Genomic DNA, 13,526 nt, shown 5'->3' with positions numbered 1-13,526 from the left:
CGCTTGCTGCTTCCCAGTTGCAGAACTTTGACTCTGGTTTACAGGTTCCCAAAGGAAGGATGTTTCCAACAGACTCAAGGGAAACCTGTACTAACAGACAAATTTTCTGTGGCATCTGTGTACCTCTGGGGTCAGCTCTAGTTACAGACTATCTTTTCAAGGCAGAGGGAATGTCTCCCTCCAATGGAGAAGACAGATTTGTTTCCTGATCAGAATAATAAAAATTATTGTCTCCCTTCCAGCCAAAGGTTGGACAGGTTTACAAGCGGCCCTCCTAGAAGACTGGAGGTTTACTAAAAACTTCAGGTCCCTCAGCTGTAACATAAATCCACTGTGCATCCAACATTTCCTTGAGTCCACATCCACACCACTTCCCTGGTACCTGAAAGAAACAGAAACCAACATGAAGATCAAGCTGCCGGATGTATCTTATCTCTGATGTACTAGTTCTGTGTACTCTGCTGACATCTATAAATCTCTGCCAGGCCACCCCGTTAGCTTTCGATTAGGGCAGAATCACAGGCCTTCCACAGTTCCTGGCAGCTGACACCATCACCTGGCCCCCTGCAGCTCCTGATGCTGCAGAACCAGCCATGAAAACTGAAGACCACACTGGCTGGAGTTACTGATCCTGATCACCAGAACCAAAGTGGCTGCTACACAATGAGAACAAGAAACACACCGGCTGGAACCCAGGGGCTCCCCGGGGCATGTTAGTACCCTCAGGTACAGTAGTAAAGGAGAAGATTAAGGAGGGGCCGATACTGGCTCAAGTTCTTCACTGGCAGACAGCATGATACAAGGGACTGAGGCTAGAGCACAAGGGAGTCACGGCCTGCATTGTAGAAAAAGAAAGTTATACCTAAAACTATGACCAGGTGGCCAAGAGCAATCCAACACCTGTTGTATCTAAGTGTGTTTTCTTCTGTATGTGTGTATGTGTGTGTGTGTGTATGTGAATGTGTGGATGTGTGTGGATGTGTGTATTTCCCCTGTCCTCTCTGCCAACTCTCCATCCAAGCTAGTTAAGGTGAAAGATTCAAAAAGACTTAAAGGAAGGGAACATAAGAAATAGCTGCATAAGGAATATTTGCAACTTGTTAGGTAGAAGCAAATGTCTTGCTTATGTTATTGTTTGAAAACATAAATACAGGTGGAAGGTGGGTAGATGCTGGGCAGCAAAGGGGTGACTGTGCTAGATATTTCCTGTCAGTGGTTTCATGCCTGCCCTTCTAAGCAAGGGAAAGAAACCCAAACACCAAATTTCTCAGACAGCCTGGTCTAAAAGATTCTAATTTAGACTCCACCAATGAGAGGCACCTATGCAAGGTTTGGAAGGCAAAACACGAGAAACTATTACTCCCTGCTGGAAGCAGGTGTAAGACACGGTCCATACAGAAAGCCTCAGGAAGATGAGAAGATAAGAAACATTCACTTGAATGCTGCCAACAGCTCGGCTTACTCAAAGCAGTGTCCTGTGAGTCCAAGACTTTTTATTTCCACAAAGTCAGAAGCAATCAGCCCTGACCTTCACTATCCTGAGCCAGTGGTGGCAAACCTATGGCACAGTGCCACAGCAGGCTGTCTGTGTCATTGAAAGCACTGAAAGATTCACCATCACTGCCCTAGGCCTTTCAATTATTTTGTAAGCATGTACTTAATTCAACTTACGATCTCCATAGTTTTGTCATGAATTAGAGACAGAATGTAGGTCTCAAAAAGACACAGGGTTTCAAAACAGGAGATCCATTTTCTGTGATATTCCATTACTACTCCTCCTGCCACAAGATGGGAAAGTATTCTGATTCCACAATTTACAAATGACACTCGGCACATGTGCAACACAGCCTACTTTTTCATTTTCCCTATGTGATATAATTGGTTGTCTTATTGGCCCTACTTTTGGGGGGGGGGGCTGCCGGGGATCAAACTCGGCACCTTGTGCTTGCAAGGTAGGCGGCAGGACCACTGAGCTAAATCTCGGCCCTGGCACTACTTTAATTAGGGTTATTTCCCTTCATTCTCTTATCATAGATATGTAAGCCTGGGTTTTTATTACTTCTCATATAGAATAACTTGCAATACTTTTTACTTCTCTTAAATTTAAGCTTATCCATTAAAAGTAGATGCAAGCAGCTGCTTCATTATGCCTTCTAATGTAGTAATTTCAGAGCATTTTTGTATAGAAACATATAATATTTAAATAAGTACTTCCTCTTTCATAGTATAGTTATGCAAACAGTGATTTGCTTACAAATTATGTATATGATATTATACTATCTGCAAATTCAATTCAGCAATAGTAAAGGCATGCTACAAAATCCTAGCCATAAACAGAAAGCATTGAATCTGATATGATTAAAAATCACTGGACTGGAAAAAAGACAGATAATGAGAAGTGTTCAAATTAATTAACTTATTAACAGGACATTGGCACCAAGAGTAGATGGAGTGACCGAAGGTACCAGAGGTGTAATCTATTGGAATATTCATGCTGATGAGTATTACGATGAAGGCAGAGGAATAGGAATGTTTTTAAAAAGAAGGATTTCTCAAGTAACCACAAATAATAGAAGTGGGTCCATAGAGAAGCTGGAACCATGATACAACAGAGAAATGTGGAGAATGTTTGATATTCTGAAAACGACATGGGCTAAGAAACAGGTTCTCCATCAGGGAGAGCCATCAGGGTGGCTGAGGTACCAAGTGACAAAGTTACATGTGGATTATGGCAACGTGGGCAGGGCCAATGTAGGAGAAAGCTGAAGACACACATTTCCTGCTAAGGACAACAGGGCACAAGAGAAAGGGCTGGTACAAGGAGGGCAGGAATACACTGGCCAGGGAACACAGAAAGGAAAAGATAGCAGAAGCAGAAGTGTGAACCTTGGACACAAATTTTTCAGAACAGAATTTTTTTTTTTTTTGGTACTGGGGATCGAACTCAGGACCTTGAGCTTGCAAGGCTGGCACTGGCACCACTGAGCTAAATCTCTGGCCATTATAACAGAAATTTTAAAACTCAAGCATGACTGGACAAGAAAACCTGGCTTATTTAGCACTGTCACGAAGAAGGTAGTAATAGCAGTGAGGAGCCCAGCGTGCCACACCCTTGTAATCCCAGCACTCAGGAGACTGAGGAAGGAGGATCACTGTAAGTTTAAGGCCAGCCTCGGCTACACAGTGATTTCAAAGCCATCCTGAACTACAAAGCACAAGCCTGTCTCAAAAATAAAGAAATAAAGAATAATGGTGATGATAATAATGAGAACAGTTCTGTATGGAGAACCTGGCCAGACAGGACAGGCTGGAGAAGGGTCTAGGACAATGGTGGCAAGCCTATAGCATGTGTGCTACAGTAGGTTGTTTGTATCACTGGAAGCTCTAAAAGGTTCGCCACCTTTGAGAGGTCCTCCAGGTTTGCCTGGAGGCCCTGTGGCACCTGAAGCCCGGTTACCAGAGGCCCACAGTAATTCCATTCCTTCAGACACCATCACAAGTAAACAGCAGTGGAAGAGGTAAATCATGCATCTGGTAAGGAACTATCACCCAGAATAAAGAACTCTTAGGAGCCAACAATAAGACAACCCAATATAAAAATAGCCAAGGATTTGAAGAGGCATTTCTCCAAAGGAGATACATAAACGTACAACAGGCAAATGAAAAGATGCTCAACACCATGATCATTAGGGAAATGCAACTTAAACCTTTATGAGATACTACTTCAAACCAAGTATAATAATATAATAAATAAAAAATAGTATATAATAAAAATATAATAATAAATGTTTGCAGAGAAATGGAAAAATTGGAACCCTCATCACACTGCTGGTGGGGATGTAAAATGGTGCACTCACTTTGGAAAACAGTTTGCCAGTTCCTTGAATTAAAAAAAAAAAAACACACACACATACACACACACTCATGCACACACCATGATCCAGCAACTGTATTCTTAGGTATACACCCAACATAAAAACCTACACTTGGAATAACATCCAGGCCAGCATTATTCATAACATCCAAAAAAAAAGTAGAACCAATCCTAATGTCCCTCAGCTGATGAAAGGATAAACAAAGTGTGATAAATCCACACAAACAAAATCAGCAGCCATAAAGAGGAATGAAATGCTGATATACGGTACAACATGGACACACCCAAAAACATTATGTTAAGTGAAAGGAACCAGGCACAAAAGGCCACTCTCTGTACAATATTATTTATATGAAATGTCCCAATTAAGCAAATTTATAGATATATACAACAGGGAAGCGTGATTCCTGAGGACCACAGAGAGAATGAAGCTTGACTGCTAAAGGCTATAGGATTTCTTTTAGAGAAGACAAAAATGTCCTAAAATTATATTCTGGTAATTTCTATACAAAACTATATTCTGGTTGCACAGCTCTGTGAATATACTAAAAACCATCCAAGAGTGTACTTTAAATGAGCGAATTGTATAGTAAGTTGTATTTCAATAAAACAAAAATGCATGAATACATACAGTACAAATGCACAGGCTGACTATAAAAGAATGCAAAGTACTTGAAATAATGAAAACCATGTTGGAAATTTTTTAAAAAGACAAAATGGGATGGGGTGTAACTCAGTGGTACTGCACTTGACCAGCATGTATGAGCCCCTGGGTTCAATCCTCAGACGGCAAAAAAAGAAAAATTACACTACATAATTTCAGACTTACTATAAAGAGCCAGAAAAGTCAAGACAATGTGGTGTTGGCTTAAGGATAGAAAAATATACACTGGTACACAACATGAAAAGTCCAGAAATATACCTACCCACACACAATAGATTGTCCCAAACAACTAAAAGTAATTCAATTGACAGGAGAAAGCTTTCAACTAATGGTACCAAAACAACTGGATATCCATATGACCCTTATCTGATTCAAGATGAACCAAAAACCTAAAAGTTAAAACTACATGAGAAGCTTCAAAAGAAAACAATGAATATCTTTGCAACTTCGTAGCTGGTGGCAAAGATATCACAGAATATAAAAAACAAACGATTAAAGAAAAAAAAAAGATAAGTTGGACAGTATCCAGTAACCAAATTAAAAGTTTCAAAAGATACCCTTAGGGAATGGTTAGGGAGAAGCCTCAGACTAGAAATATTCACAAGGCACATCTGTTATAAGATCCAAATCCACACTGTATTAAGAACCTGTAACCAATAATACAGAGTAAAACAACCTGATTTGGACACAATTAAAACAGGTATTTCCCAAGTATAATGGCCAATATACACCTGGAAAAGGTCCTCTTCAGCAGCACCAGCTACCAGCAAATGTAAAATAAAACCAGTCTGGCCAACACTGCTACTTATAGGTATTCACCCAAGGAAAACTGAAATATATACTGACAAATAGTTTTGCAAAAGAATGTTCATAGCAGTTTTATTCATAACAGCCAAACACTGAAAACAAACCAAATATTTATCAAAAGATAAAAACTGGCATATTCATACAATTGGGATATCACTGAGCGGAAACAGGGAATAAACCTCTGATAGGTGCTACAACGTGGACACATCTCAGGAATTGTATGCCCTGTTCGGCTGCCACTCATGAAAACTACACATTAGCTCGCACACCATTCACGTGAGATCTTGGCGAGGCAAAATGAAGTGACAACAATGGCTGCATAGGGAGAGAGAAGCACGACTAGAAATGGGCACAAAGAAATTCTCAAGAGCTAGGAAAAGAATTTATGTTTTCATTGGGATGTCGGACATGGGTTCTACATCCATCCAAACTTGCTGAACACATTCTTTTTTTCTTTTTGGTACCGGGGATCAAACTCGTCGGGTCCTTGCGCTTGCGCAGCAGGCGGCGAAACCACTGAGCTAAATCCCCGGCCCACTGCTGAACTCACTCTAAGAAGTTCAACCAAAATTCGTACATTTTATTCAATGTAAATCATACCTTTACAGGTAAACTTAGTGACTCCATATAATAGCCATAAAAATGTCATGTAATAAAAATAATACTTTAATAAAACCAAATAAATACCTTTGTCCACCTGCAAAGCTTCACCCCAGAGTGGCTCCCGATCAGCTGATAACCTGGAGGAGCAGGACACAAAATTGAACTCATCAAAGCCTCATATTAAAGAGTGACAGTAAAATCTAGCACAGTAATTTCTTTTTTTTGCTTAAATCATGGCAGTCGACAACCCCATTGTGGAAAACAGTAACGGTTTTACTCACCAGGATGAGAAAACAATTTAAACTTTGCATGTAATATAATGACATAGACTCAGAAGAAACAGTGAATTAATGCAAAGTTATACAAGGAAGTTTTGCTCTCAAGATCTAACATATCTCATAGGCTAAAACTCAGAGCAGCTCTAAAAGATCTGAGCACCCCACAAAACAACCCTGACTGAGAATCCTAGAGCGCTACAAAGTACACATTATCTGGGAGACTTCTGGGGTAAGATGGTGGAATATAAGTATCCTTTGCAGGGATCTGAGAGTAAGAAGAGCTAAGAGTTTAAAAGGAGAAACTATATCCTGAGGAGAAAAGAGTAAGAAAAAAGGAGTGATAAGAAAGCTAAAAAGAATGGAGAGCCTCGCATGGTGATACACACCTATAATTCCAGCACTTGGGAGGCTGAAGTAGGAGGATCACCCCAAGTTCAAGGCCAGCCTGCACTACATAGTAAGACCCTGTCTACAAAAAAAAAGCATAGAGAAACAGAAAGACAATACACATAATAGCCTGAAGCATTCTACATCGCCACAGTGGGGGACCAATTCTGTAGGGCAAGGCCAGCCAAGAGAGGGCAGCAGACCCAGTGCCAACAAAGGATGGGCAGAAGACACTCATGGTTATTGCAGGCTGCGAAGCAAGTGAGGATTCAGGTTAGTCCTGGAGAAGAAACCCACAGCAGCTCCCACCAGATCTTGGAGTGGTCCAAGCAGAAACTGTCTGAAGAGGGGCTTACTGTTGGAGACTGAGTTGCTCCAGGGGTCAGAGGTCCCAGGACAATTCAGGACACTTCAGGGCCTCTGGGGACACCCTGCCATGGTGGCTGGGTGGGAGGCAGCCACAAAAGGTCACGCACCATGATCAAGTTGGTTGCATTCCAGGGATGCAAGGATGGTTCATCATAAACAAATCAATAAGGCAATACAGCTTATAAATAGAATCAGGGAAAAGAATCACAAAATCATCTCCACATATGTAAAAAAAGCCTTTGACAAAATTCAACATCCCTTCATGATAAAAGCCCAAAGAGGGTCGGGGATTTAGCTCAGTGGCGCCTCACCTACCTCGAAAGCACCAGGTTCTGAGTTCAATCCCTGGTAATAATAATAAAAAAAAAAAAAGCCCAAAGAAACAGGTACACAAGGATCGTACCACAACATAATAAAGGCTATACCCAATAAACCCACAACCAACATCATACTGCATAGGGAGAACAATGCAGTACCTCTAAAATCAGCAATGAGAAAAGGGTGTCCACTGTTCAAAATAGTACTAGAAATTTTAATCAGAGCAATTAGGAGAGAGAAAGAAAGAGAAGAAGGGTACAAATAAGAAAGGAAGAACTTAAGTTATCCCTATTTGCAAATGATATGATCCTATACCCGGAGATCAGAGACGCCAGCTTTTACATCTAAAACGACTTCTTTTACATCTAATAAACAAATTCAGCAAAGTAGAAGATACAAATCTATACACAAATATCAGTAGTTTTTCTATACACCAATTATGAACTAGATGAGGAGGAAATCAAGAAAACAATTCCTAGAAATCAACCTAACCGAGGAAGTGAAAGACCTCTACAGTGAAAATTTCAGAACACTGAAGAAAGAGATGAAAAGGAACCCTAGAAGACAGAAAGAGCTCTTGTGTTCACAGGTCAGCGGATAACAGTCATGCTATCAACAGCAATCTAGACTGAATGCAATCCCCACCAAAATATCAACATTCTTCACAGAACAGGAACAAACCCTAAAGTGGATATGGAAAACAAGAGACCCAGAATAGCAAAAGCAATCCTGAACAAAACAGAAATGCTGGAGAGACCACAATACCCAATTTCAAAATGTACTACAGAACCTCAGTAACAAAAACAGCATGGAGGGGCCAGGGATTTAGCTCAGTGGTTCTGTCGCCTGCCTCGCAAGCGCAAGGACCAGAGTTCAATCCCCGGTAACAACAACAACAACAAAAAAAAACAGCATGGAACTGGCATCAAAACAGACAGAACAGAGGAAACAGAAAGAAACCCCTACAGCTACAGCCATCTGAATCTTGACAAAGGGGCCAAAAACATATGTTGGAGAAAAGACAAATGGTGCTGGGAAAACAACATCCACATGGAGAGGAATGAAACTAGGTCCCAATTTCTCACCCTGTACAAAAGTCTGCACAGGAATGGATCAAAGACCTAAATATGAGACCTGAAACTTTGAAACCACTAGAAGGAAACACAGGGAGGACTCTTTAAGATATAGGTACAGGCGAAGACTTCCTGAACAGCATCCCAACAACACAGGAAATAACTGCGAGAATTGACAAGTGGGACTGCATCAACTAAAAAGCTTCTGCTCAGCAAGGAAGACAACAGACCGAAGAGACTGTCTACAGAATAGGAGAAAATCTTTGCTAGCCACTCTTTCAACAGAGAATCGGTAGGAGAATATATAAAGAACTCAAAAAACTTAACACACATACAGAAAAAGCATGATCAATAAATGGACAAATGAATTAGACTCTTCTCAGAAATACAAAAGGCCAAGAAGTACATGAAAAAAAAAGTCCAACATCCAGTAGAGAAATGCAAATCAGAACTACACTGAGATTCTCACTCCAGTCAGAATGGTTATCATCAAGAATACCAAAAAGATGGGCCGGGGATTTAGCTCAGTGGTTCCACCGCCTGCCTCACAAGCGCAAGGTCCCAAGTTCAATCCCCAGCACCAAAAAAAAAAAACCCCACACTAAATGCTGGTAAGGGTGTGGGGAAAACAGACCTTCTCTATACTAACATTAGAAATCTAAATTAGTACCTTCACTATGGAAATCAGCATGGAGGTTCCTAAAAAACTAAAAAGGACTACTATATGACCATCCTATACCTCTTCCTAACATAATTCCAAAGGAAGAAAGGATAGCATACTACAGGGATACCTGGAGACCCATGTTTAATAGCCAACGTATGGAACCAGCCTAGACGCCCGTAAACAGATGAATGCACAGTACTAGTCATAAGGAAGGAAGGATGAAATTATGTCATTCAGGAAAATATACGCAACTGAAGATCATCATGCTAAGGGGAAGACGCCATTCAGAAAGATAAGTATTGCGTGCTTTCCCTAATATGTGGAGTCTAACAAAAGAAAGATGACACAGAAGTAGAAGAGAGACTGTTATTAGAAAAGAGGAAGCGGATAAGGGACTAGAAGAGGGGTTGTGAGGGTAATATGATGCATAGGATCAAAATGTTATATGCATGTAGGAAAATACCACACTGAAACCATTCTTTTGTAAAGTCATTAATTAAGAATATATTTTAGGGGCTGGAGATTTAGCTCAGTGGTTCTAGCGTCTGCCTCGCAAGCGCAAGGTCCTGAGTTTGAGCCCCAGTACCAAAAAAAAAAAAAAAAGAATATATTTTAAAAAAGAATGATGAATAATTTTTTAAATGGACCTTGTGCTGCCCATGAAGCAAAAGTAACAATATACTTCAAGCGAATGCCAGGACACTATCATTGGGGATCTAGGAAAAGAAAATGAAGAATCAGACTGGCAACAGAAGATCAAAACAATGAATTATTGACCCAAAAGGGGGGGAAATCAAATTATAGGAACTGCAACATAATGTGAATTCTCAGTACCACACCACAACCTAACATTTAAAAACTCTGGGCTACATAAGACATGAAAAGGATGGCAAAAGCGGTGCCAAAATAACCTCATTTCATTTTTAAACATTTTGATTTCAGAAAGCATTCAATAAAGTTTCTCATGGGGCTTCAGACAGTAAGCCGCAATTACCATGAGTCTTTTTGCGCTAGACAAAGGAGGCAAGTGGAGAAATACAGTGTGGAGGATGGCGGAAGTGGATTAGTGGCTGGTTAATTGTGTATATTCACAAAGTGATGATCAAAGGAACAATGTCAATTCAGATTACAAATCTCGAGTGGCAACATTTACAGGGCTTTGTCTTTTATCCTCTTCCGCATGTCTGTACACATCTTGCATATAAATAAACAAAGCACTGCTTCTATTTGAAGATGGAACCAAGTCCAGCACAATAATTAATAAGCATGTGGAAGATTGCCAGGGAAAATTCTAGGCTTTCTATTGGATTCCTATACTGTTGATATTGCTAGCATAGAACTCACACTCTATTAGTTAAATCTCTTTCCTGAGATAAGAGTTCTATAAAATTTTGCATTTAGTTGTGGATAAAAGCCACCCTGCACGTCACAGGAAAGGGAGATCTGCAGTTGACCACACTGCTGAGACAAGTGAAGAGTAAATGTACGGTCACTGAGAAGCATAGTGCCGAATTCTGCTTCCAACCAAGACAGAATAACAGGATTTGCTACTCCACCTGAAACACCAAAAAGTGGACAAAAATCCATGAAACAACAGTTTTCAGGACATGAAACATCAGACAGCAAAGGACACTGAGTCCAGAGAGATGGGAAACAAGCAAGATGAGTCCCACTACTGCCAGCTTCCTACCTTCGAACAGGCCAGAAGCCCAAGCAGGGAGGAGAACCTGATGCAAAGCCCAGTGCACTCATTACACTGAGGAAATGAGGCTGAGAATCAGGGAGCCAAAGGTACACAGAGCGTGCAGGTCTGAGTAACAGAGAGAAGATGCTACCCAAGACAGATTCAGAGTCTGCACAGGATTCTTATCAAGTGTTCGCCTGAGGAGTGCTCAGCGAGTATGTGTGAGAAGAACTACCCAAGACTTGGAAAGGAGGACTGGAAAGGGTTAGAGGTGTGCCGGGTGCTCACGGCAGGCTGTGAGTTGTGCCTGTTCCTACCACACTGGAACCTCAGGATACACAAGGCTTGGGGGAGAGAACACAGAGGTATTTTTGCTTCAGTAAAGAGGAATAATCAGCTGTATGAGCTGGCCCTGGTCTCACTTAACAAATCGTAAAAATGAGTCTCAAAGCTCCAACTATTTCCAAGTAACTTATATTCACCCCAGAAAAAAGCTCAAAAATGTTTGCAGGAGTGTTTATACAAAATTATTCAGCAACTTATAAGACAAAATAAGTTTGTCATCCAGTTAAAGATTATCAAGCGGGCCGGGGATTTAGCTCAGTGGTTCTGGCGTCTGCCTTGCAAGTGCAACGTCCCGAGTTTGATCCCCAGTAAAAGAAGAAAAAAAAGATTATCAGGCAAATATGTAAGAAAACATGATCAATAACGTGGATAATAATCTATCAACCAAAAGTGATGCAGAAATGACACAGAAATTAATGTATGAGGATATAAAACAGTTATAACTGGGCCGGGGATTTAGCTCAGTGGCTTAGCCGCTTGCTGCACAAGCGTAAGGACCCAAGTTTGATCCCCGGTACCAAAAAAAAAAAAAAAAAAAAACCAGTTATAACTGTATTCCACAGACTCAAACGCTGAGATACAGATTTTTTTTTTGAAAGAGTCTCGCTATGTAGTTCACATTGGTCTTTTTTTACTTTCTTTTTTTGCCACTGAGCTAAATCCGGCCCCAGACTGGTCTTCAATTCACTATGTAGCCCAGGCTGGCCTCAAACTCACTGTGATCTCCCTGCTTCAGCCTCCCGAGTGCTGAGATTATAGGTGGTGCACACCACCAAGCCCAATAAGATATACATTTTTTGGTATTTTGGTACCCGGAATTGAACTTGGGTCCTTGTGCTTGTGCAGCAGGCGGCGAAACCACTGAGCTAAATCCCCGGCCCAATATACATTTTTTTTTAAAAGCCAAATTGAACTTCTAGGGATGAAAACTGGAATGAAATAGATTAGACACTAGAGAAGTAGAGATTACCAAATGTGAAGATAAACTGTGAATTAAATTCCAGCAGCCTATTATACATGTCATTATAGGTCTTCAGGAGAGGAGACAGAAAAGTACATAAAGAAATACTGGTCAAAATTAGTCTAACCTTGATGAAAACTATAAATCCATGGAACCAAAAAGTTCAACAAAATGCAAGTAAAAGAAACATGAAGAAAATTGCATTGACCAGTTTAGCATCTCTAATTCAAACATGCAAAATCCAAAATGCTCCAAAAAATGCTCTGAAATCCAAATCCAACATGATGTTCAAAATGTTTCAGATTTTGGAGAACTCTGGATTTCCTTTTTCCAGATTAAGGATAGCTAACTGGTAAAAATCTACAAAAATATTGCAAAATTCAAAAAATCTCCAAACTCGGAAATACTTCTGTTCCCTCACATTTCGGATAAGTGGTACTCAACCTTTTCAAGCAAATTGCTCAAAATCAGTAATTAAGAGAAAAATCTTAAAAGTAGCATGACAGTCAAAAGGGGCAATTAACAGACGATGGAATGGCCAATCACCCCTGCAACAAGGTAAGCAAGAGGAGGTCAGAGCGACCTCTTCTAAGAACTCACCAAAAAAACACAAAAACCACTGGCAGCCTTTGATTCTACACTCAGGAAAAAAATAAAATACAAAATGTTACAAAAATGAAAGTAAAATAAAGCCTTTCTCAGATATATAAAGGTGAACTCACTACCAACAAATACACACTCCAAATTCGGTAAAAGGAAGCGAGACAGGGGAGCCACTTGGTGGTACAGCAGGTGCTTAGCTGGTGTGAGGCCCTGGGTTCCATCCCAGTGCTCAAAAAACAAAAATACCAAAAAATGATTTAAGACACTCTGTCTTTGCGGCTGGGGTGTAGACCAGAGGTAAAGCCCATGCACAAAGCCCTGGTCCCCAGTGCCACCAAAAAAAAAAAAAAAAAAAAAAAAAAAGATGTTTGATAGAACACAGACCTACAAGGACATGGGAAGTGGTACCTGCATGAGTAAACATAGAAGATTCACTCTTTTTTTCTTCTGCAAGATTTAAATCAGATCTGTCAGTGGCAGGGATCAAACTCAGGCCCTCATACATGACAGCCACACACTCTACTACTGAGCTTCATCCCCCACCCGAGATTCTATTTATGCAAACCCCTAAAAGACAACTGGCTGTGTAAGCAAAAACAACAAAGTAGTGTAGGGTTTATAACATATGTAAGCTAAAATGTGTAATGAAAACTGCATAAAGTTCAGAAGGGAAAATGGAAGAACTGTATTATAGGTTCTTCCCGTGTATATAAGTGATCTATGACAGGTTGAGAATCCTTTATCCTAAATGCTTGGGAACTGAAGTGTTTTGGAGTCCAGATTTTTTTTTAATTTGGGAATATTTTTATAGGTATAACTTGAGGACAAGAGCCAAGTGTAAACACATTCATAGATGCTTACACATATAGCCTGAATGTAATTTTAGGTAATTTTTT

At 40.4% G+C, this 13,526-nt stretch overlaps 1 protein-coding gene across 4 annotated transcripts in view; it reads right to left on the bottom strand.

Annotated features, from left to right (window-relative positions):
• LOC101713541 (S-adenosyl-L-methionine-dependent tRNA 4-demethylwyosine synthase TYW1) overlaps positions 1 to 13,526 on the bottom strand; it is a 195,536-nt gene that overhangs the window by 146,755 nt on the left and 35,255 nt on the right. For all 4 annotated transcript variants that reach the window (XM_087195741.1, XM_087195739.1, XM_087195742.1 and 1 more), the window contains one exon: positions 6,033 to 6,085. In XM_087195741.1, the coding sequence (XP_087051867.1) occupies positions 6,033 to 6,085 (53 nt within the window). The remainder of the gene's footprint in view (positions 1 to 6,032; positions 6,086 to 13,526) is intronic.

This window comes from Heterocephalus glaber, unplaced genomic scaffold, assembly GCF_053883595.1.
Source record: "Heterocephalus glaber isolate CG9 unplaced genomic scaffold, H.glaber_assembly_v1.0 deba00001610, whole genome shotgun sequence".
Taxonomy (NCBI): domain Eukaryota; kingdom Metazoa; phylum Chordata; class Mammalia; order Rodentia; family Bathyergidae; genus Heterocephalus; species Heterocephalus glaber.
Note: the sequence above shows the minus strand (reverse complement) of the source record. Positions and strands in the feature narration are given on the sequence as shown.